The following is a 20,869-nucleotide window of genomic DNA, read 5'->3' on the forward strand; positions in this document are numbered from 1 at the left end:
AAAGACCTGTGGAGTCGCAAGGCTCTTTTTTCCCATCCCAATCCCTTTAATTATATAAATCAACGTTTTTTCCCTGAGCGAAATATAAGATCGCAACCAGGTGCGGCAGCTTCAAAAGGTCCTGTAAAAGCAGGTCTCCCGCATTTGGTGAAAGGGGTGAGAGAACGGACCGGGGCCAACAGGTATCATTAGGGCTTATAGAGGCAGGTTAGCTAAAGCCTTCAGGTGAACAGGGGAAGGGTGGAGAAGTAGGTGGCGACTAAACCTGCCCCTCGACAGTTGCTCCTGGATCAGTTTCCTCGCTCCTGCTCTAGTAACTATGGTGCCGAGACTTAAGACGTGAAAGATGATCCACAATCAGCAGCTGGATGGTGAACGGAATCTTTTTGTTCAATATTCTTCAACTTTCTAGACGCCACACTACTTATAAGGGTGACAGCTTGAGATTCAATAGAGGGACAGAATCGGGCAGTTTAATTGGATTTTCAATAGCATATATGTTGGTATGAGGCCTATTCACCCAAATAAAATACAACTTTTGAGATACAGTCAAACCATCTGACTGATCAGGTGAAGCATATTGCTCAGGAACCCAAAGTGCAGTAATTCCCTTATTACAGAACGAGAGAGAAAAAAAAACTCCCCTCGGTAATCAGTGAGAACATGGTGCAGCTGCACAGAACCCTTTCAGGGCAGTGAGAATGACAAAGATTTTATCAGGAAAATTCTGGAATGACTGGCGACCGCCATTATGAGGTCACTAGCAGGGAAATACAGGTTCAGAAGCAGTTTGAATCATGATCTTTTCTGCTACTCCAGAAACAAAAAGGGTTACCAGAGGTCAGTCCCACGTGCTGTAACTAGCGCTGGTAGTCCTGCCAACTGCTTCACACAGGGAATAACACAAACATAGGGAAGGATCAACCGAAACCCACAATGAGCAAACAACAACACGTTCTTCAAGCAGTAGGAGACAAGGCCAACTAGTCTCTGTTTGCAACTGCATGTGAACGCCTCACTTTGTTTCCAATATCCTCTTTAGTAGAGAGAGAGATAGAGAGATAGAGATCTAGAGAGAGAGAGAGAACCCTTGTTGGGTCACCTCCCCTGTCGGCAGCTGCATTCTTCACATGCTTGGAGAACTGACATCTCTCATCACTGGCATTTCAGCGCACAGAGCAAAAGGTCACCAGGCTATGACATAACTTAGTTTGGCAGGTAACACAGACTGCTAGCTTCCCATGAGCATCTTCTGCAGGGAATGTGTGTGGTGGGGATGGAGGCACTGACAACTGGAGATCAGACAGGCCCTGTGATCAGATAGAGAGACACTTGACTTATTCAACCAATTACTATAACCCTGATTCATCATGCTGTTTAGTAGGCCTAGAGACCAGCGTTTCCCAAACTCGGTCCTGGGGAACCCAGATTTGTTTTTTTCCCCCCTAGCACTACACAGCTGATTCAAATAATCAAGTCATCATCAAGGTTTAAATAACCAACTCATCATCAAGCTTTCAATATGAATCAGCTCTTTGGCGCTAGGGCAAAACCCAAAAACCTTTTGGGTCCCCAGGACTGAGTTTGGGAAACACTGGTCTAGACGTTGATGAAACTGAGTGTCTAGTGAGAAGTGAGGCTGACCAACAATGAGGTAGCGGAAACAAACCCAGCCAACCTCAGTGACTGAACAAACAGGGTCAACAAACTATGGTCTGGTAAAGAAACACACTGCAGTGATATAGTAGGTTCCTAGGGGATGTAATGACTATTAATGCCTGCATACATACATCTGCCCAGCCTGCATTCCTCTAGCACAGTGGTCCCCAAACTGTGGCCCCAGAGCTAGCCTGTGAAGGGCAAGATTTTGTTGGATTTTTAAGGAACTCAATCCGGCTTCCAACTTACCCCTGAACGTTGTTGTAACAGTAGAATCCACAGGGTGCAATTTCGAAATTGGGTAGTGCATCATCAGTTCCTCTTGTCATGTTAGTCATTGCAGACCCTAGAGAGCTATTTATAACTTCTCAGAAATGTACAGATCAATTAGCCCATGTCAGCTAACATTTTGTAGCCCATTGATTTTGTTTGTCAATGTCTGAGTCACTCAAATATCACATAAACACATAAGACATAGGGAAATGTGGAGGATTCCAGGAAATGTACTTTAATGTTCTCTGCACCACACCATGACAAAATGTGGAAAATTGCTGGAAATTAGCTTTAAACATGCAACATTTTCTCTCCACCAACAAGAGGAGTGTGAACAGTTTGTGTCATGAACAGTGCTTGTGCCAATATAAAGTGGGGAGGGGATGTTCCCCAATGCTGGAAAGGGGGCCTGAGTAAAAGAGTTTGGGAACCTCTGCTCTACCACACATCACCTTGGCCTATCCCTCCCTGCTAGTGTTGGCATTCCAGCCAGCCAGGCTATGTTTACCTAATCTGTCCTCATCAAGCTGGATAAACAGGAGTGTGTGGTGTTCATTAGTCTGCAGGACTCATTAACCACATGCTTCTAATTATCGCCAATCATGCCTCGTCCTGGATGCCTCTGGCTCTGCCGTCACTGCAGTGGTGGGCTCTAGATAGAACATAAATGACATGTTGGCAAAATTGATGGAAGCTTCAACCTTCTAGAACAGGGATGGGCAACTTTGACGGTGACAACTCGTGACAGCGAAGATAAACATTTGAAGTTTTAAAGTAAATTTCCTGCCATTCTGCACATCTTGCCGTGGTGCGTAGAGAATTTTTTTTCGTTTTATAACTAATTTCATGCAATTCTACAAAATTTGCCATCGGGCAGATTTTTTTTAATACACATTTTGCCATAGAGTGGAGGAAAATGTTTGCAGTTTTTAATATGATAACTGATGATCAACGGGCCCCAAGCTGTTTGGTAATTCGACCATGCTTACTACAAGTTTAGATAGCTGGCCGCAAGACGAACGTACCAATAAGAAAAAACATGTCATGGGCTAATTGTGTGACTTCTGATGCACAACCAAATATCGAAATTGTGTATTTTATTATTCTAACTCTCAACAGTAAGTTGAGACCCTGAGTTTCCCCCCCAAAAATTATTCAAATTGGTCCGCGTGCCTTCAAAAATGGGGGCCGCCAGTTGCCCATCCCTGTTCTAGAATCTAGAAATCACTACTCTGAAAAGACTCAAAGAGAAGCGTCCAGATAGCCCTTCACAGGCTAGCTAGCCGACATCATATCTCAATGGCCTGTCATGTTGTCATGAAATGGGCTTTTAACCAGACATGTCCCTACCTTCTTATGTGGTTGTGGACAGGGTTTGTGGTAAGGCCTTTGCACGAGCCCAAACTCAACAAGAGGAAAAGCAAACAAATAGTGGGAAGAGAGGAGGAGGTCAGACCTTTGATGTCAGATCCTCTGGAGGTTGGCTTGTTTGCCCTAGTCTGTTTCCAGTAAACATGATACTTGAGTGTGTGGGGTGTGGAGTGTCCACACCAGTGTGTGTGTGTGTGTGTGTGTGTGTGTGTGTGTGTGTGTGTGTCTGTGTACTCTATTAGCATAGAACCACAGAACAAACCCCGGGGGCAATGCCTAGAATGGTGCCATGCCTTGATCACCGTAATTATCTTTCTGATTGCATTTTATTATGACGTTGGAAAACATGCCATTTTTATTATTCTCAAAAGCACATGTTTCTCCCGCTGCCCTTCAGGTAGTCCATTCTATACCATGCCATTCTGCAGTGTGAGCAGGATTCCTCAGTCAAGACTTGCATGCCCCTGGGGAGAGCTAATAACCCTTATCTGAAATGACCATCACCAGGATGCATCAGCAGGAAATCTTCATTTACGCTTATCACTAACTAGCCTGACCTGATGAGTGAGGAGGAGGGAGATATCAGTTGGTGGTTACGGCCGGAAGCCCCGAGGGTCTCAGAAAACACACAACCTCGACACCTTCCAAATGATTGCAACAGTCAGGTAATTATGTAACTTCAAGATGAAATTGTAGCTATAGCTATTCAGGAGAGAATTGACCCAATGCAACAACAAATATTTGTTTTACACATTTGAGAGAATCATTTCCAGCCATGCTAAACACATATTTCATAATTTATATAACATTCACTGAGATTAAACCTGTATTTCGTTATTTAGCTAAAGGCAAAATCCTATTTACATTGCAAGGCAGGTAAGCAAAAGAAACAGCTTTCAAGACAAATATACGGATAAAAACTAGTCCTTTCCCCTTTTTACTCCCTATTAAATAATTTCATTAAGAACAGTTGTGTATTTTGTTTTGTTTGATGGCATACAGTGACTGCCATCAAACTAAAGTAATAACAGGGGAGCTCCCGAGTGGCGCAGCGGTCTAAGGCACTGCACTGCATCTCAGTGCTAGAGGCGTCACTACAGAACCTGGTTTGATCCCGGGCTGTATCACAACCCGCCGTGATCGGGAGTCCCATTGGGCGGCGCACAATTGGCCCAGCGTCGTCCGGGTTGGGGGAAGGTTTGGCCGGGGTGGGCCGTCATTGTAAAATAAGAATTTGTTCTTAACTGACTGCCTAGTTAAATGAAGGTAAAAATAATAATAATAATAACAGTCTTAACATGAACAAAACATTTAGCAACTTAATCTTTCAAACTCACTTTTAAAGTAACAGATGCAGGGAGTGAGGCAGTTGTCTAGTGGTTTGAGTGCATAAACATACAACATGTGACAACATAGGACTAATCAGAATTGAGAGATCCCTAACAATATTGTCCCTTTTGTGCCCCTGCCATTCACACAGACATACGTGATCGCCAGTAAAGGCCCTGTTTATTTTGGATTGCTACTGTACAAGCCTGGTCGGACATAGGGTCCCAATGGTGTGTGTGAGGGGTGAAGGGTCATCAGCTGAGATGCAGGTGAGGGTGCTGGTGGAGTTGGGTGACCAGTTCCTCCTCTGTAGGCTCCTGAATTTGTTCTCTGGAAGGTACAGTGGAGTTTTAAAGACAGGACACGAAACAGTGTCAAGAGACACACAACGAGTTGAAGCAGAGCGCGCTCATGCAGGCGACTGCTGTAGTCCACAACGTGCATTTAGGGCTCGTGCTCTTCTGACTTGTCCCTGCTAAACATATCAACAGCACCTTCGGCAAATAGTTCAGCAACATGCGTTTAGTTGATCGAGCGGTTAAAAGGGTGGGCGGATGTTTTTGCTACCAATTATATTAGTGATGGGGTAAAAATTGATACGGTTACATATCGCAATATTATTTTTGACGATTTTTACAAAAAAAAAGTGCTAGTCGGCTGTACCTGCACCTAAACACCTAAGCTGTGCCTGCGCCTATAAATAGTGAGCCAAGATGTTTCCAGCGCTTTTATATCCTTGACTGATCATGGCTCTCTCTTGTCACTCTGCAGCAGACATGGTGAGCAATATGTTTGGAACATCGAATCGCAACAAGATCGCAGTATCGCAATAAAATCGCGAGAATTGCAATACATATCGAAATCGGCACCTAAGTATTGTGATAATATCATATCGTTAGGTCCCTGGTAATTCCCAGCCCTAAATTATATAACGCATTATCTGCAAGCAAGGTCATGAAGAAATACATGCCATTTTACAGTTTGTTATCAGAAAGCTCACCAGACACAATTGCCCAGACAAAAGCATTTCCGAAGATTTTTGGGGAAAAGTGATTCAGTATTGAAACGTGAGTAGCCAAAGAGCATGGTTTTCGGCAGTTCACAGAGAACTGACAGAACCGCTGACAGTGAGGGTATCCCAGTTCGTGACTGACCTCTAGGCCTAAAACCAACAGCAGATAGTAGGAATATGCAACCACTCAGACAACAAACAGAAGCAAAAAAGCCAGAGCCAGAGTTAAAAAGCAGCTACAGAGTTGCAGCAACCTACCTGAACATGAGCTGGACGGTAGTCTCATAACCTGTTCGCTCAACGTCCGCCACTGAACACATGACACTCCGGTCCCACTTATAGATGAAGTTCTGTTACATAAAACAGAGGTATCGTGGAGTTCACATGTTTTTTTCAGAAACATCTTGCACTTAAAACACAGTAAGTACAGATCAGGCCAGCATAAGTTCATACATACCTCCAAGATGAGAGCCACAAACAAGTTGACCCACATGACAGAGGAGGTAAGCCACCAGGAGACAAAGTAGACCTTGGACCACCTGGGAGGAGAAAAGTAACCAGATCAACTGTTTACATGGACACATCACCATTACCCATAATCACTGTTTTACAAACGGAGCCCCATGCACAATTAACTTGTCTTCGTCCTCTTTAAGCAGGACAAATAATGACTATGCCCCCACTCCTACATGCATTTTCACCATTACTAGCCTTGGCCTGAGTTGGGTACAAAAGCTTGTTTAACCAACCAAACAGTTGCAATTTTTTAGGGAACAACTGAAATGAGATAAATATTATGAAGCGGGAGCTCATTAAAGTCAGGCATGGCCCCAAAAAATGAAAAGGACTGATGTGCTTCAGCGTCAACTGCTGCCCTCTAGTGGATAGGGAAACAAAGTGAAGCATCTGACAGTTGGATCATAAGACTCATGTATTGATTTGTATTATGGTTGGCTTACTCTGTGGTGTATCTGGTGTAGGCATCCATGAACACTTGCCAGTTATTCACCACCATGACATTGTAAAGGAGGACGAGGGAAGACTGAGCAAAACAGAGGGAGAGAGGAGAACGAAAACAGAGGTTCGTGTCCACTCTCTCTCAACATTTAGACACAATTTAAAGACTAATTGGATTGATCAAGACTGAAATGTCAACATACCCATCAAATACCATGGTGGGAATCTTGTAAAAGTTACTTCAGTGCATTATCCCTTTGAGAGGTTACCCCCACAACACTAGCCTTCCCAGCCAGAGCCAGTACAGATGAGGCACAGATAGAATGCCAACCATGTGTTTTACAGTTTCATTCCCTCCAAAGCCTATTCTCATTAAACCAGTCTCTTATGACAGTAGACAGGGCTATGCAGAGAATGCTATCGTTAAAGTCAGAATGTTCGCCTTGAGCTAAGCCTCTGTGTTCTCTGCCTATGATTCGGCTTCACGGCCTGGCAGAGTGAGAGACAAGAGAAGGGCACCCACAGCAAAGTCGTCAAAGTTGTTTGGCCAGTAGCCCAGCTGCTCGTAGGAACCACACTCCACGGTGATGTTCTTCATACTGGAATTGGACATCACACTGTAGAGGAATACATACAAATGAACTTCAATTACCTCACACAGTAAACACATTAAAACAGCCACATTAGCTGCTGTATGAGGCCATTGCTACTTTGAAGTTTGTGAATAGTGTACAAGCGTTCAAATACATCATTGTCAAACTGTACCTCATCTGCCCTGGAGCTGTGATGGCTCCCTGGAACAGCCAGATGCCAAGGACAGCAAACACATAGAACACCACCTAAAGAAGAACGAGGCGCAAAAACACAGATAGATGTTAGCTGTGATAGGGAATCCATGACGTCCAGCAAAACAGACGCCTAGTGTATAGACATGCATTTCAAATGACTAGTTGGATGAGAGAACAAAAAGAGAGAAAAAAAACAAGTGCTGTTGAGTCACTCACCACTAGTATTCCTGCAAAAGCTCTGAGGTTTTTCACCAGGTCAACCAAAGTACTTGCTATGAGGGACATCAGCTAAAAGAGGCATTAAAACACAAGGAAGACTATTTCTATAGTGTAATACCAACATCCATAACCAGAGATGATAAAGACATTGCCTGTACCGGCATGAATTTACAACAATACAAATCTATTGACATACCGTTACACCAAAATAGAGCAAAAGTCAAGCAATAAACCATTTCCACCATTAGGTGGAGCCAAATACAACGTCTCATCACATACATTTAATTATTATTATTTGTTTATTTTTCCTTTATTGAACAAGGCAAATTAGTTAAGAACAAATTCTTATTTACAATGACGGCCTACCCCGGCCAAACCCAGACGACGCTGGGTCAATAGTGCGCCGCCCTATGGGACTCCCAATCACAGCCGGATGTGATACAGCGTGGATTTGAACCGGGGACTGTAGGCACGCCTCTTGCACTGAGATGCAGTGCCTTAGATCGCCGCGACACTCGGGAGGCCCAAAACGACGGCACTACTTCTACCCAGCGGCACCACTTCCTCACCTTGATATCAGGGATGATTCGGAGGAAACGGACGACGATGAGCATGTTGACCAGACGCACCATCTCCCACAGAGACATCAGACCAGGCAACGCTGGGTTCCTGGGACAACAACACCACACAAAGGTTTATTCAATCTCACAGTGCTACTTAGTTAGTTACTCATCGTTCATCCATTCGTAGTGTTTCATTCAGTAACACACTTCCTCTGCTATGTTTATCATGTGCATCACCATGTACCATATCTATATGTCCATGTTTCTATTCCTGTTTTCGACCATCCCCATGTACCTGTGTGTGAGTGTGTGTGTGTGTGTGTGCGTAAACAAAGTTACTCTTTCATCACTATTGTAACTGTATATACAAATGAGCACCATCCTTCAAGACAATTTCCTTATACAGAATATATTTGTTGAGAGAGAAATATGACCGAAGTGAAGACACCAACCATTTAGGAAACGGAAGCCTGTAGGTGGCAAAAATGGTGATCTGAAGGACCTGTTAAAAAACAAATCAAATACTTTTGAGTTATATTACCAAGACAGAAATATGCTTAAAGGGGCAGTATGTAGCTTTTTGGGGGGCGACCGGACCAAATTCACATAGAAATGTGAGTTATAGATCTGAGAAGCGGTAGATCGATTCGATGTGCACTTTTTCTATGCTCCCTGTTAAGTTACGTTTTAGCGAGCATCTTTTCTCTTTCGGTTTTGTATACCAGCTTCAAACAGTTGAATACAAGATATTTGGTTAATGAAAATAAATTTCAGAGCAGTTTAGACTGCACAATGATTCTCTACACACTATACATTGTTAAACTGAAATTAGGAGAAGCATTGAAATGGTTGAGTGATTTCTACATATTGCACCTTTAATATGTTTCCTTTCATTTACAGAATATCTTACCAGAAGGCAAACTGTGAGAAGTCCATCAAATATATTGTTTCTGTATGACAAGTAGCCTCTCCACCCAAAGGCTAATATCTTAAGACTCATCTCCATCAGGTAGTATAGAATAAAGAAACAGTTAATAACTTCCATGCAGTAGTCATCCCGCTCTGCAATGGACTTCTCGGAGTCAAGCACCAGTATGGTCTGCAACACACAGAGAGAAAAGGTGTGTAAGGCGTGCGTACTGGCGGTAGAGAAGTCAGGCGCAGGAGAACAAAGACTGTGTTCCAACGGCGCAGTTTAATGATAGAAATCGCCGTGAACAAAACACAATAATCATAATGGGACAAAACCCCAGACACAACGTGCACAGGCACTTACAAAAAACAATACCGGACAAGGACGTGGGGAACAGAGTTTTAAATACACAACATGTAATTGATGGGATTGAAACCAGGTGTGTGGGAAGACAAGACAAAACAAATGGAAAATGAAAGGTGGATCGGCGATGGCTAGAAGACCGGTGACGTCGACCGCCGAACGTCGCCCGAACAAGGAGAGGGACCGACTTCGGAGGAAGTCGTGACACCGAGAGACCAAACAAGTTGAGGCTCTGTCTAATATGATGGACACACAAACAACAGGCACGACATCCTGTCTGTAAGAAGGTCCTGGACTTACACAGATGCACATGACATTAGTCAGGGCCACGGCGTTGCCCACTACCGTAACATAGTAGTGGCTGAAAACCAACTGAAGCCTCTGGAGGAGTGAGGAGTTGTACTCTGGCTTTGGAGGGTGCTGCAGGAGAAAGACAATGAAGACTCGTCAAATCATACAGGAGCAATCTAGCTATCATTTAGACAAGTAAAATAAGCCAGTTTAGAACCAACATTGAAGTTAAATCCATTACAGTAACATTGATCCAGTGGAGAAGCACAGAGCAGTTAATGAGATGTGGCCCCACCTCTTTGATGCGGTCCTTGTCCAGCTCGTCAAAAAGCCTCCGGAAGGCTTCCCACTGGATAAAGCCATCTGACAACTGCTGCACTCTCTACACATAGAGAGAGGGAAAAAGAGAGAGAGAAAAAGAGGGAGAGAGGCACATTCAAAGGGAGCTATATTCAAATGTTTATCCAACACGTTCTAAAGATTTGCACCGTAGTCTTTTCTCACCTTGATGATGGCTTGTCTGTAGTAGGACTTCATTTGTACCCTCGCCATGACCTGCAAAGAGGCATCCACCCGCACACGCTCTCTGGGAGGGACAAGATGTAAGGCCATTCAGTGTGTGTGCGTGTGTCTTTGTCTGTGTAGGGATAAGGGTAAGAGAATGAGCAGTCTCACACATTCTCCTCTGAGTGTGTAGCGTCCTGACCCCGCCCCTGGCAGGACATGACCTCAAAGGCAGCTCTGACGCCCAGTCTCCTCCTTAGGATGGATGCCTGGACAGACATCTGCCACAAGAGAACAGTTTCATCATGATTACCTATAGGGTTTACACTGTACCTTAAAATGGTCTGATATTTAAATCATATCAATCCAGTGCCAGTCTTAAACTCACCAGCAGGTATCCCCTGAACTGGTTGTAAACAATGGCAGTTAGCAAGTTCATCAAGAAGTAGCTTCCTGAGAGCAGTAAATAAGACAAATTATCAACCTATTGTGTTACCACTCAATTAGTTTCATATTTTCCGTGTCTCTTAACAGTTCATTTGGTGGCTAGTTCTTACCAAAACCACTGAAGAGAATGAAGAAGATGGAGTATCCTCGGTTTAAGGAATAGGCCGGAATCATCACTGTTAAAAAAAAACACGAAGACAGGCTTAGGTGGAGAAGACATCTGTACATTATGCAGCAGAAAATATATGTTTAATTCACTGTGACCTACACAGTGAACTTACCATCAGGGTTATTGGCTGTAGTGAGGAGCACCAAGAGAGAGGAGAGAGATGTGGGCAAGTCTCTGAAGTAGGCCTCCCACTCCCCATTTTGCTTAGGCTTCTAGGGACAAAACAGAGGTAATACGGAGATATTTAAGTCCCCTATAACAACAATGCTAAATGGACATTCATCGTGCTTTATCCTGGTCTTAATGGTCACGTGAGGGCGAGTTTCTGTACAGGTCTTTATTTAGACAAGTGTAATATGACACATCTACCACCGGCTCTGTTAAAGCCTGTACCACCGGGGTGAATAAAACAGTAGTGAGGTAAGGTAAAAGGGCATATTCAGGCTTGAGAACTGGGCGTCAACAGAACAGCCAGCAGGGTGGAACAGAGCGTACCTCTCCTTTGGCAAAGAGCAGCATGCCAATCATGGTGAAGAGGCAGAGGTGGAGAGCCAGGAGCAGGATAACACTGGGAGGTAAGAGAGAGAGGAGGGGTGCATTAGACACACACCTCTGCAATGACAGTCAGGCCTATATACATATGCAAGTATATTAGGGTGCCCTCTGTGGGTCTCACATGTACTGAAACAAGAGTGAATCATGTATGTATATAAGCCTAAATATACCCTACGTTGCAGTTTCAGGGAACTATGTATGTGATCACAGAAGTGAGAGTATTTTGAGGTTGACGATAATTGTAAAGGTGTGAAGGGAAGGTATGAGATTGAACAAAGTGTTGGTGGCAAACACAATTACCTGGCTATCTCTGGGAGGGTCCTCTTGATGCACTTTAGGGTTTTCTTCATCAGGGTGGAGTTTTGAAGGAGGAAGAATGGCCGAATGAGTCTCCTAACTCGTAAGTTCTGCCGTCGACAACAAAAGGGAAAGAGCAACATTCCATTCGAATCTTTGCATTGCAAACCATGTCTTTATGAACTGTTAAATATTACAGAGGATGTTTAAACCAACATTATGAATATCCTCTCACCTGATCACAATACATACTCAACGTCAACGCCCAATCAATTACAGACGCTGAGACGGCCAAGATGTAGACCATCAACCACTTGCGCTTCTGAAACTCTTCCCAACCAATCAAGTAGCTCTGAGAACAATATATTCAGTTAGAGTCATATCTATTTTTATTGCAAATAAAGCCACAAAATGGATTTTCATGTAGAAGTTTCCCATCTACTGTGTCTCTTCCCCGTTGGCATTGGCAGAAACGTGGTCTGATGGTTACCTTGGTAGCGAAGTCAATGGCAAAGATGACGAGGCAGACTATCTCTATGCCCTCTGTCAGGCCACAGGGGGGCTCCCAGGGGGGAGGTCTGAAGCGAGGGTCTGATGTGTAGGAGAAGGACGAGGGCCTCTCGATGAAAGCCAGCATCAAGACGACCGCAATAGTCAGGCCCAGCCCCCTGAGCAACACAGACAGTCATATAACAATGACACAAAACCCGTGGGGTTCAAACATCTGACTGAGAACGAGAACGGTGATGGCTGGCTTCACTGTCATAAAGTGCTCTTCTCACTACCCTTAACCACAGAGGAAGCTAAGACAGGACAGAGTTAAGACATAGCAATGCCGAGTGTGGTCACATATTGCAGTGAGATACATTGCAGAGGGGATATACTGACATCCTTCAGAGGATAGGACAAATATAAGAATAGAAACGTGCAGAACCATCCAGAACGATATACTTTGACTCACGACAGTAGCGACTTACCATTGCCATAACCTGGAGTAGTACCACCTGTACAGACGTAATGAGTTTGTATCCACTCTATGATTGATGGATCGGTACTGTAGAACGAGAAACACATTTCATTGTTTTGAAACCGCAGTTTAGGGGTAGTTCGTAATCAACACGAGTCATACAAATAATATGTGTCAATCAGTTACAGCGACAGTTCATACAAAGGGTATATATGTTTCACCTGTATGGCGTCCTCAATAAACACAACAGCTTGCTGGAGGTAGAGATCCTCATCACCTGTGTATGAGAGGGAAATGATCACGCATGTACATTGTCAAAAGCACGTGCTGTGAAACAATCGTCGTTCTCAAGCTAATAAAGTCATACTCTGTATTGATTGAAAACAAAACATTGAAAACAAACCTGTCGACCTATCTGTCGCTTTTCTCAAGCAAATTAATAAACCCCAACCAAACGTGCATCTCGTGATCTCCTTTTATCAGTGGCCACTGATTCTACAACAAAAACAGCGCAGTCAGTTCCACAGAGGTCAAAGTCTGAGCCCATATCCTAATCCTACAGTAGGCCTGTGTGCATGTGTATGCAGTAAAGTTCAACACTAGCATGTCTGAATTCATCTTAGTCGTTCAAATATTCCAATTGAATTATACCCAAGTCTGGATGAATAGCGTGTTCCAAACATCACTCGCCAGGTCAGATTAAATTAGCTACTGATTCCAGGCATTTTTCCACAGAGCTGATCGCACATCTAAATGTCAACTGAACCCTCTTTCACTTACTGGACTGGACTGTCACTTCAATTCAATTATCATTTTCGGTTTAAATCCAATTCATGAAGCTATTCTGATCTGTGATAAGAAGCCATATCATCTCCTGGATTTGTCTTTGTCCCCATTTGTTCCCCTTCAAATTTGTGAATTGGGATATTTCAGCCACACCCGTTGCTGACAGGTGTATAAAATCGAGCACACAACCATGCAATCTCCATAGACAAACATTGGTAGTAGAATGGCCCGTACTGAAGAGCTCAGTGACTTTCAACGTGGCACCGTCATAGGATGCCAACTTTCGAACCAGTCAGTTCGTCAAATTTCCGCCCTGCTAGAGCTTCCCTGGCCAGTGCTGTTATTATGAAGTGAAAACGTCTAGGAGCAACAACGGCTCAGCCGCAAAGTGGTAGTCCACACAAGCACACAGAATGGGACCGCCGAGTGCTGAAGCGCGTAGCCCGTAAAAATTGTCTTTCCTCGGTTGCATCACTCAGTACCGAGTTCCAAACTGCCTTTGAAAGCAACGTCCGGAGCTTCATTAAATGGATTTCCATGGCCGAGCAGCCGCACACAAGCCTAAGTTCACCATGCACAATGCCAAATTTGGGTGGAGTGGTGTTAAGCTTGCCGCCTTTTGACTCTGGAGCAGTGGAAAAGCATTCTCTGGAGTGATGAATCACGCTTCACCATCTGGCAGTCCAGTGGACAAATCTGGGTGTGACGGATGCCAGGAGAACGCTACCTGCCCAAATGCATAGTGCCAACTGTAAAGTTTGGTGGAATCGGTTTTTAATTCCAGTGACGGGAAATCAACGCTATAGCATACAATGACATTCTAGACGATTCTGTGCATCCAACTTTGTGGCAACAGTTTGGGGAAGTCCCTTTCCTGTTTCAGCATGACAATGCCCCCGTGCACAAAGTGAGGTCCATACAGAAATGGTTTGTCGAGATCAGTGTGGAAGAACTTGACTGGCCTGCACAGAGCCTTGCCCTAAACCCCATTGAACACCTTTGGGATTAATTTGAACACTGACTGCGAGCCAGGCCTAATCGGCCAACATCAGTGCCCGAACTCACTAATGCTCTTGTAGCTGAATGGGTGCAAGTCCCCGCAGCAATGTTCCAACATCTAGTGGAAAGCCTTCCCAGAAGAGTGGAGGCTGTTATTCCAGCAAATGGGGGACCAACTCCAAATGAATGCCTATGATATTGGAATGAGATGTTCGACGAGCAGGCCACTTTTGGCCACGTAGTGTATTTCATTACATCACTGTCTTTCAAAAGCTTTGTGTGGGGTGTAAAGAAGAGCTACTGTACTGTACATCATCAGTAAGACGGGATGTCTGAAAAGGGCAGAGTAATCTAGGGCAGGGTAATCTAGGGCATCCTTGTTCAACAAGACATAACACAATGTGGAGTTTGGCATTTCAACCTGGCTTCAGGGCAATTCATAGGATTTGGGATGTTTATTGTTCCATTTAGTACAACAAGAATGATAGGCTTCATTCAAATTCTCGACACACAGTTGAACCGTTTACCCAGAATTCCACTGCCTCTGCAATGTCACTCCACTGGTCAAATTTTTAAAGGTACATTTTCCAGTCATAATACATGGTCAGATGACTGTTTGATAGTCTTTCCCTTTTCAGATGACTATTCTTTTCTCCCCATATTTTGAAAGAACATGTCCTGCCCATAGAGCAATTGTTAGTACCCCAGACTGGATGACTCATATTAGACTTTGTTTCCCTCCACACTACCACTGCTGACAATTCTGTAAAATTTTATTTCTCCTTTATTTACCTAGGCAAGTCAGTTAAGAACACATTCATATTTACAACGACTGCCTACCCCGGCCAAACAACGCTGGGCCACTACAACCACATTATGTGTCATCACTCATTGTGGCTGTCTGTGACAGGGCAACTTTTCTCAAAAGCAGTCCACAATTTGCTGCCAAAGAAAACTTCCTGTCAATGATTTCTACTGTCACCAAGCATCTTAAAGATTTTTTATAAACACATTGTGGACCACTCAAATAGAGTTTTGAGACATGAAAAACAATTGGTAACACTTTACACTATGTGGACAACTACAAATACCTAGGTGTCTGGCTAGACTGTAAACTCCCCTTCCAGACTCATATTAAACATCTCCACTCCAAAATCAAATCTAGAATCGACTTTCTATTTCGCAACAAAGCCTCCTTCACTCACGCCGCCAAACTTACCCTCGTAAAACTGACTATCCTACCGATCCTCGACTTTGGCGATGTCATCTACAAAATAGCTTCCAACACTCTACTCAGCAAACTGGATGCAGTCTATCACAGTGCCATCCATTTTGTTACCAAAGCCCTTTATACCACTCACCACTGCGACCTGTATGCTCTAGTCGGCTGGCCCTCGCTACATATTCGTCGCCAGACCCACTGGCTCCAGGTCATCTATAAGTCTATGCTAGGTAAAGCTACGCCTTATCTCAGCTCACTGGTCACGATAACAACACCCACCCATAGCACGCGCGCTCCAGCAGGTATATCTCACTGGTCATCCCCAAAGCCAACATCTCATTTGGCCGCCTTTCCTTCCAGTTCTCTTCTGCCAGTGACTGGAACGAGTTGCAAAGAACGCTGAAGCTGGAGACTTATATTTCCTTCACTAACTTTAAACATCAGCTATCTGAGCAGCTAACCGATCGCTGCAGCTGTACATAGTCCATTTGTAAATAGCCCACCCAATCTACCTACCTCATCCCCATATTGTTTTTATTTACTTTTCTGCTCTTTTGCACACCAGTATCTCTACTTGCACATCATCATCTGCTCATTTATCACTCCAGTGTTAATCTGCTAAATTGTAATTACTTTGCCACTATGCCCTATTTATTGCCTACCTCCTCACGCCATTTGAACACACTGTATATAGACTTTCTTTTTTTCTATTGTGTTATTGACTGTATGCTTGTTTATTCCATGTGTAACTCTGTGTTGTTGTTTGTGTCGCACTGCTTTACTTTATCTTGGCCAGGTCGCAGTTGTAAATGAGAACTTGTTCTCAAATAGCTTACCTGGTTAAATAAAGGTGAAATAAAAAAATAAAAAGAATAAATAGTGTCATAACACTGGACACCTTATAACACGGTCATAACCATGTCATAACATGTTATAACAGTTGGCGTAACATATCATAACCTGTCATAACATTGTCATAACACTCTCACGACACATTTATATGTGTTGTGACATTATGCAATGTTTTATGACTGGTTATGACACCTACATAAGAGTGGCAAAACCCACAAAACCCACCACACAAGGCAAACCATTCCATTCCAGCATAGCCTACTTGTAAATAGTCTGTTATATAACATTTCCTGAAATTGGCCATTTTATTACCATGGTAATTGCACATACATTGATGTCAAACATGTGCCTACCCCAATGCTCTGTTGCTGATGACTGGGATGATTGCAGGAGCAGAACAGCATGTGTGACTTATGACTGATATATGGCGATGTACGTGATAGGCCTCCAGACAGTAGTATGCTCTTTAACAAGTTTATTGTTTGTTTTTCAAATGTACTTTGTCTGGAGCCAATGTGTCAAATGTAATTCATAATGTTTTACTTTAAAAGGCATACTTGACATAAATTTTATAGATCATGAAATTATATACAGTGGGGAGAACAAGTATTTGATACACTGCCGATTTTGCAGGTTTTCCTACTTACAAAGCATGTAGAGGTCTGTCATTTTTATCATAGTTACACTTCAACTGTGAGAGACGGAATCTAAAACAAAAATCCAGAAAAAAATATTGTATGATTTTTAAGTAATTAATTTGCATTTTATTGCATGACATAAGTATTTGATAACCTACCAACCAGTAAGAATTCCGGCTCTCACAGACCTGTTAGTTTTTCTTTAAGAAGCCCTCCTGTTCTCCACTCATTATCTGTATTAACTGCACCTGTTTGAACTCGTTACCTGTATAAAAGACACCTGTCCACACACTCTATCAAACAGACTCCAACCTCTCCACAATGGCCAAGACCAGAGAGCTGTGTAAGGACATCAGGGATAAAATTGTAGACCTGCACAAGGCTGGGATGGGCTACAAGACAATAGGCAAGCAGCTTGGTGAGAAGGCAACAACTGTTGGCGCAATTATTAGAAAATGGAAGAAGTTCAAGATGACGGTCAATCACCCTCGGTCTGGGGCTCCATGCAAGATCTCACCTCGTGGGGCATCAATGATCATTAGGAAGGTGAGGGATCAGCCCAAAACTACACGGCAGGACCTGGTCAATAACCTGAAGAGAGATGGGACCACAGTCTCAAAGAAAACCATTAGTAACACACTACGCCGTCATGGATTAAAATACTGCAGCGCACGCAAGGTCCCCCTGCTCAAGCCAGCGCATGTCCAGGCCCGTCTGAAGTTAGCCAATGACCATCTGGATGATCCAGAGGAGGAATGGGAGAAGGTCATGTGGTCTGATGAGACAAAAATAGAGCTTTTTGGTCTAAACTCCACTCGCCGTGTTTGGAGGAAGAAGAAGGATGAGTACAACCCCAAGAACACCATCCCAACCGTGAAGCATGGAGGTGGAAACATCATTCTTTGGGGATGCTTTTCTGCAAAGGGGACAGGACGACTGCACCGTATTGAGGGGAGGATGGATGGGGCCATGTATCGCGAGATCTTGGCCAACAACCTCCTTCCCTCAGTAAGAGCATTGAAGATGGGTTGTGGCTGGGTCTTCCAGCATGACAACGACCCGAAACACACAGCCAGGGCAACTAAGGAGTGGCTCCGTAAGAAGCATCTCAAGGTCCTGGAGTGGCCTAGCCAGTCTCCAGACCTGAACCCAATAGAAAATCTTTGGAGGGAGCTAAAAGTCCGTATTGCCCAGCGACAGCCACGAAACCTGAAGGATCTGGAGAAGGTCTGTATGGAGGAGTGGGCCAAAATCCCTGCTGCAGTGTGTGCAAACCTGGTCAAGAACTACAGGAAACGTAAGATCTCTGTAATTGCAAACAAAGGTTTCTGTACCAAATATTAAGCTCTGCTTTTCTGATGTATCAAATACTTATGTCATGCAATAATATGCAAATTAATTACTTAAAAATCATACAATGTGATGTTCTGGATTTTTGTTTTAGATTCTGTCTCTCACAGTTGAAGTGTACCTATGATAAAAAATTACAGACCTCTACATGCTTTGTAAGTAGGAAAACCTGCAAAATCGGCAGTGTATCAAATACTTGTTCTCCCCACTGTATATATATAGTGGGGTCTGAAATTATTGACACCCTTGATAAAATGAGCAAAAATGACTGTATAAAATAAATAATTTAAATACTGAGCTATATTGTATGCTCAACAAATGGGGAAATTATATTATTTTATACTAATACAATTGCTCAGAGAAAAATATTTTGTTTAACAAGTAACACTTTTTTTCCTCAAAAAGGTAGGGGTAAAACTTATTGACACCCCTGTTTTCAATACCTTTCAATACCTCACGTTGCGGGGATAATAGCTGTACTGTTGATGTCTATAACGTTACAATGCATGGGTGAATATTTAGCTAGTACTTTTGCACAACAACATCTGTAGAGATGTACAAACACTAGCGGCAGGGTAGCCTAACGTTAGTCGTTAGAGCGTTGAGCCAGTAACCGAAAGGGTGCCGGATCGAAACCCCGAGATGACAAGGTAAACATCTATCGTTCTGCCCCTGAACAAGGCAGTTAACCCACTGTTCCCCGGCAGGCCATCGTTGTAAATAAGAATTTGTTCTTAACTGACTTGCCTAATTAAATAAAGGTTCAAATAGCTAGGTAGCTAGCAAGCTATTGTAAATGAATGGTTGAGAGCTAACGTTAGCTATATGTTATGAAAACATTGAGAAATTGGTATTTTAATGTGTTAGCTCTTGGTCTTAGATTTTAGTGTATCTTTCTGTAGCGGTATTACCGCATGTTGTATACCCTACTCTGATTTCTGTTCTTGTATTTTTCAGAGAAAGTAGCTAGCTCATGCATCTGTATCCATTGCGGAGGTGAAGACTGAGGGAGGCTGCCATAAACAAACTTCGAGTCTAAATTCCTGTGAGTGACCCAAAGACAGATGGCCGGCCCTGTTTCAGCCCACTCACGTCAAAATGACAGTTGAATGACAATAGCCAATAATGAATGTAATGATAGACCATTATCCTTTGTTGTCTTGACCTGAGATACTCATCACAGCATCAGTCACAAATCTCTATGTCTTTCTCTCACAGATTCTCCACCTTCATGGAGAAGTTGGACCATCACAAAACTGTTGTCCTTGTTCAAAATGTAACGTTATTCATATTTTTTTAAATGTAACCTTTATTATACTAGTCAATATGAGAGAAGGTGCTGCAAAGGAGATGCAGATCACCCTGGAAGTGCTACGGGGTATGCGCTCATGATACAGTCACATTACAGTCAATAATTACATTTGGTGACTGTTATGTTCTGTGAATTACTGATGTCCCCTGTAAGAATGGAGCACCCTTGGTCATGCGCAGTGTTGTTCTATGTTATTCTGGTACTAACTGATTCCAGTAAAATGTGAAGCTCCAGTTCCATTTCTTGTATTCAGAGTCTTTCTTATTATATAAATAAGTAATAAGAGCAAAGACACTACAATGGCGACGAGGATGATTACCTGCAGTGTGCATCACGAATGCAGATGGAGCTCATAGGAAGAGAGGAAGATTTTGACCCTGTAGCACAACAGCTAGCAAGCAGTGACGACGAGGGGAGAGCTAACGAGAACGAGGCGGCAGATCAAAGACCCGTGGAGCCCGAGGTAAAGAGAATGGCTAGCATCGGGAAAATAGATGTGTTTGATGACACGCAAGAAAACTGGGCAACTTACATTGAACGACTGGAACAGTACTTCATTGCAAACGACATTGCTGATAACAAGAGAGTACCAGCGTTGTTGAGTTTAATTGGCCCAAAAACGTACAGTTTGCTAAGAGATCTGACTGCCCCTCTGAAGCCCTCAAATAAAACATTCACAGAGATTGTGGAGATATTGCAAAATCACCTATCACCTAAACCACTCCTCATCGCGGAACGTTTTCGTTTCCACAAGAGAGATCAGAATGAGGGTGAGGGTGTTAGTACATATATAGCAGAGTTGAAGAAACTGTCTGAACATTGCCAGTTTGGAGAGAACCTAAATTACACATTAAGGGATAGATTTGTTTGTGGACTGAAACATGAACACATTCAAAAACGTTTGCTCACAGAATCAGATCTCACGTTTGCAAAGGCTGTTGAAATTGCTGTGACTATGGAAATCGCGACGAAAGATGCATTTGAGTTGCAAAGTAAAAGAAATACTGACCTATCACAAACTTCCCTGCACAAG

General features: G+C 43.3%; 1 protein-coding gene and 1 long non-coding RNA gene across 5 annotated transcripts; one reads left to right on the plus strand and one right to left on the minus strand.

Moving 5' to 3' along the window:
• Positions 1–2,146: 2,146 nt before the first annotated feature.
• Positions 2,147–20,527, minus strand: LOC120046009 (two pore calcium channel protein 2-like). Of its 4 annotated transcripts, none has more exons than XM_038990932.1 (24): positions 20,156–20,527; positions 12,899–12,954; positions 12,688–12,764; positions 12,201–12,378; positions 11,946–12,062; positions 11,714–11,820; positions 11,354–11,426; positions 10,971–11,070; positions 10,800–10,865; positions 10,631–10,695; positions 10,414–10,523; positions 10,243–10,324; positions 10,034–10,120; positions 9,748–9,867; positions 9,082–9,270; positions 8,624–8,673; positions 8,178–8,277; positions 7,606–7,677; positions 7,367–7,440; positions 7,125–7,218; positions 6,604–6,686; positions 6,102–6,183; positions 5,903–5,994; positions 2,147–2,584 (listed from the first exon to the last, which is right to left on the minus strand). In XM_038990932.1, exons 1-24 carry the CDS (start codon positions 20,166–20,168, stop codon positions 2,533–2,535), a joined length of 2,139 nt encoding a protein of 712 aa, XP_038846860.1. In that variant the 5' UTR covers positions 20,169–20,527; the 3' UTR covers positions 2,147–2,532. The 4 variants fall into 4 exon arrangements, 2 of the variants coding, with proteins under 2 accessions (XP_038846860.1, XP_038846852.1); XM_038990924.1 differs by lacking the exon at positions 2,147–2,584 and adding an exon at positions 4,500–4,962 and having other exon boundaries at positions 20,156–20,526; XR_005476763.1 differs by lacking the exon at positions 6,604–6,686 and having other exon boundaries at positions 2,553–2,584.
• LOC120046033 lies at positions 19,063–20,075 on the plus strand. Its single transcript, XR_005476765.1, has 3 exons — positions 19,063–19,174; positions 19,482–19,569; positions 19,743–20,075. It is a non-coding gene; the product is annotated as an uncharacterized LOC120046033 (long non-coding RNA).
• Positions 20,528–20,869: the final 342 nt, after the last annotated feature.

Source organism: Salvelinus namaycush, chromosome 1 (genome assembly GCF_016432855.1).
Source record: "Salvelinus namaycush isolate Seneca chromosome 1, SaNama_1.0, whole genome shotgun sequence".
In the NCBI taxonomy this organism is placed as follows: Eukaryota; Metazoa; Chordata; class Actinopteri; order Salmoniformes; family Salmonidae; genus Salvelinus; species Salvelinus namaycush.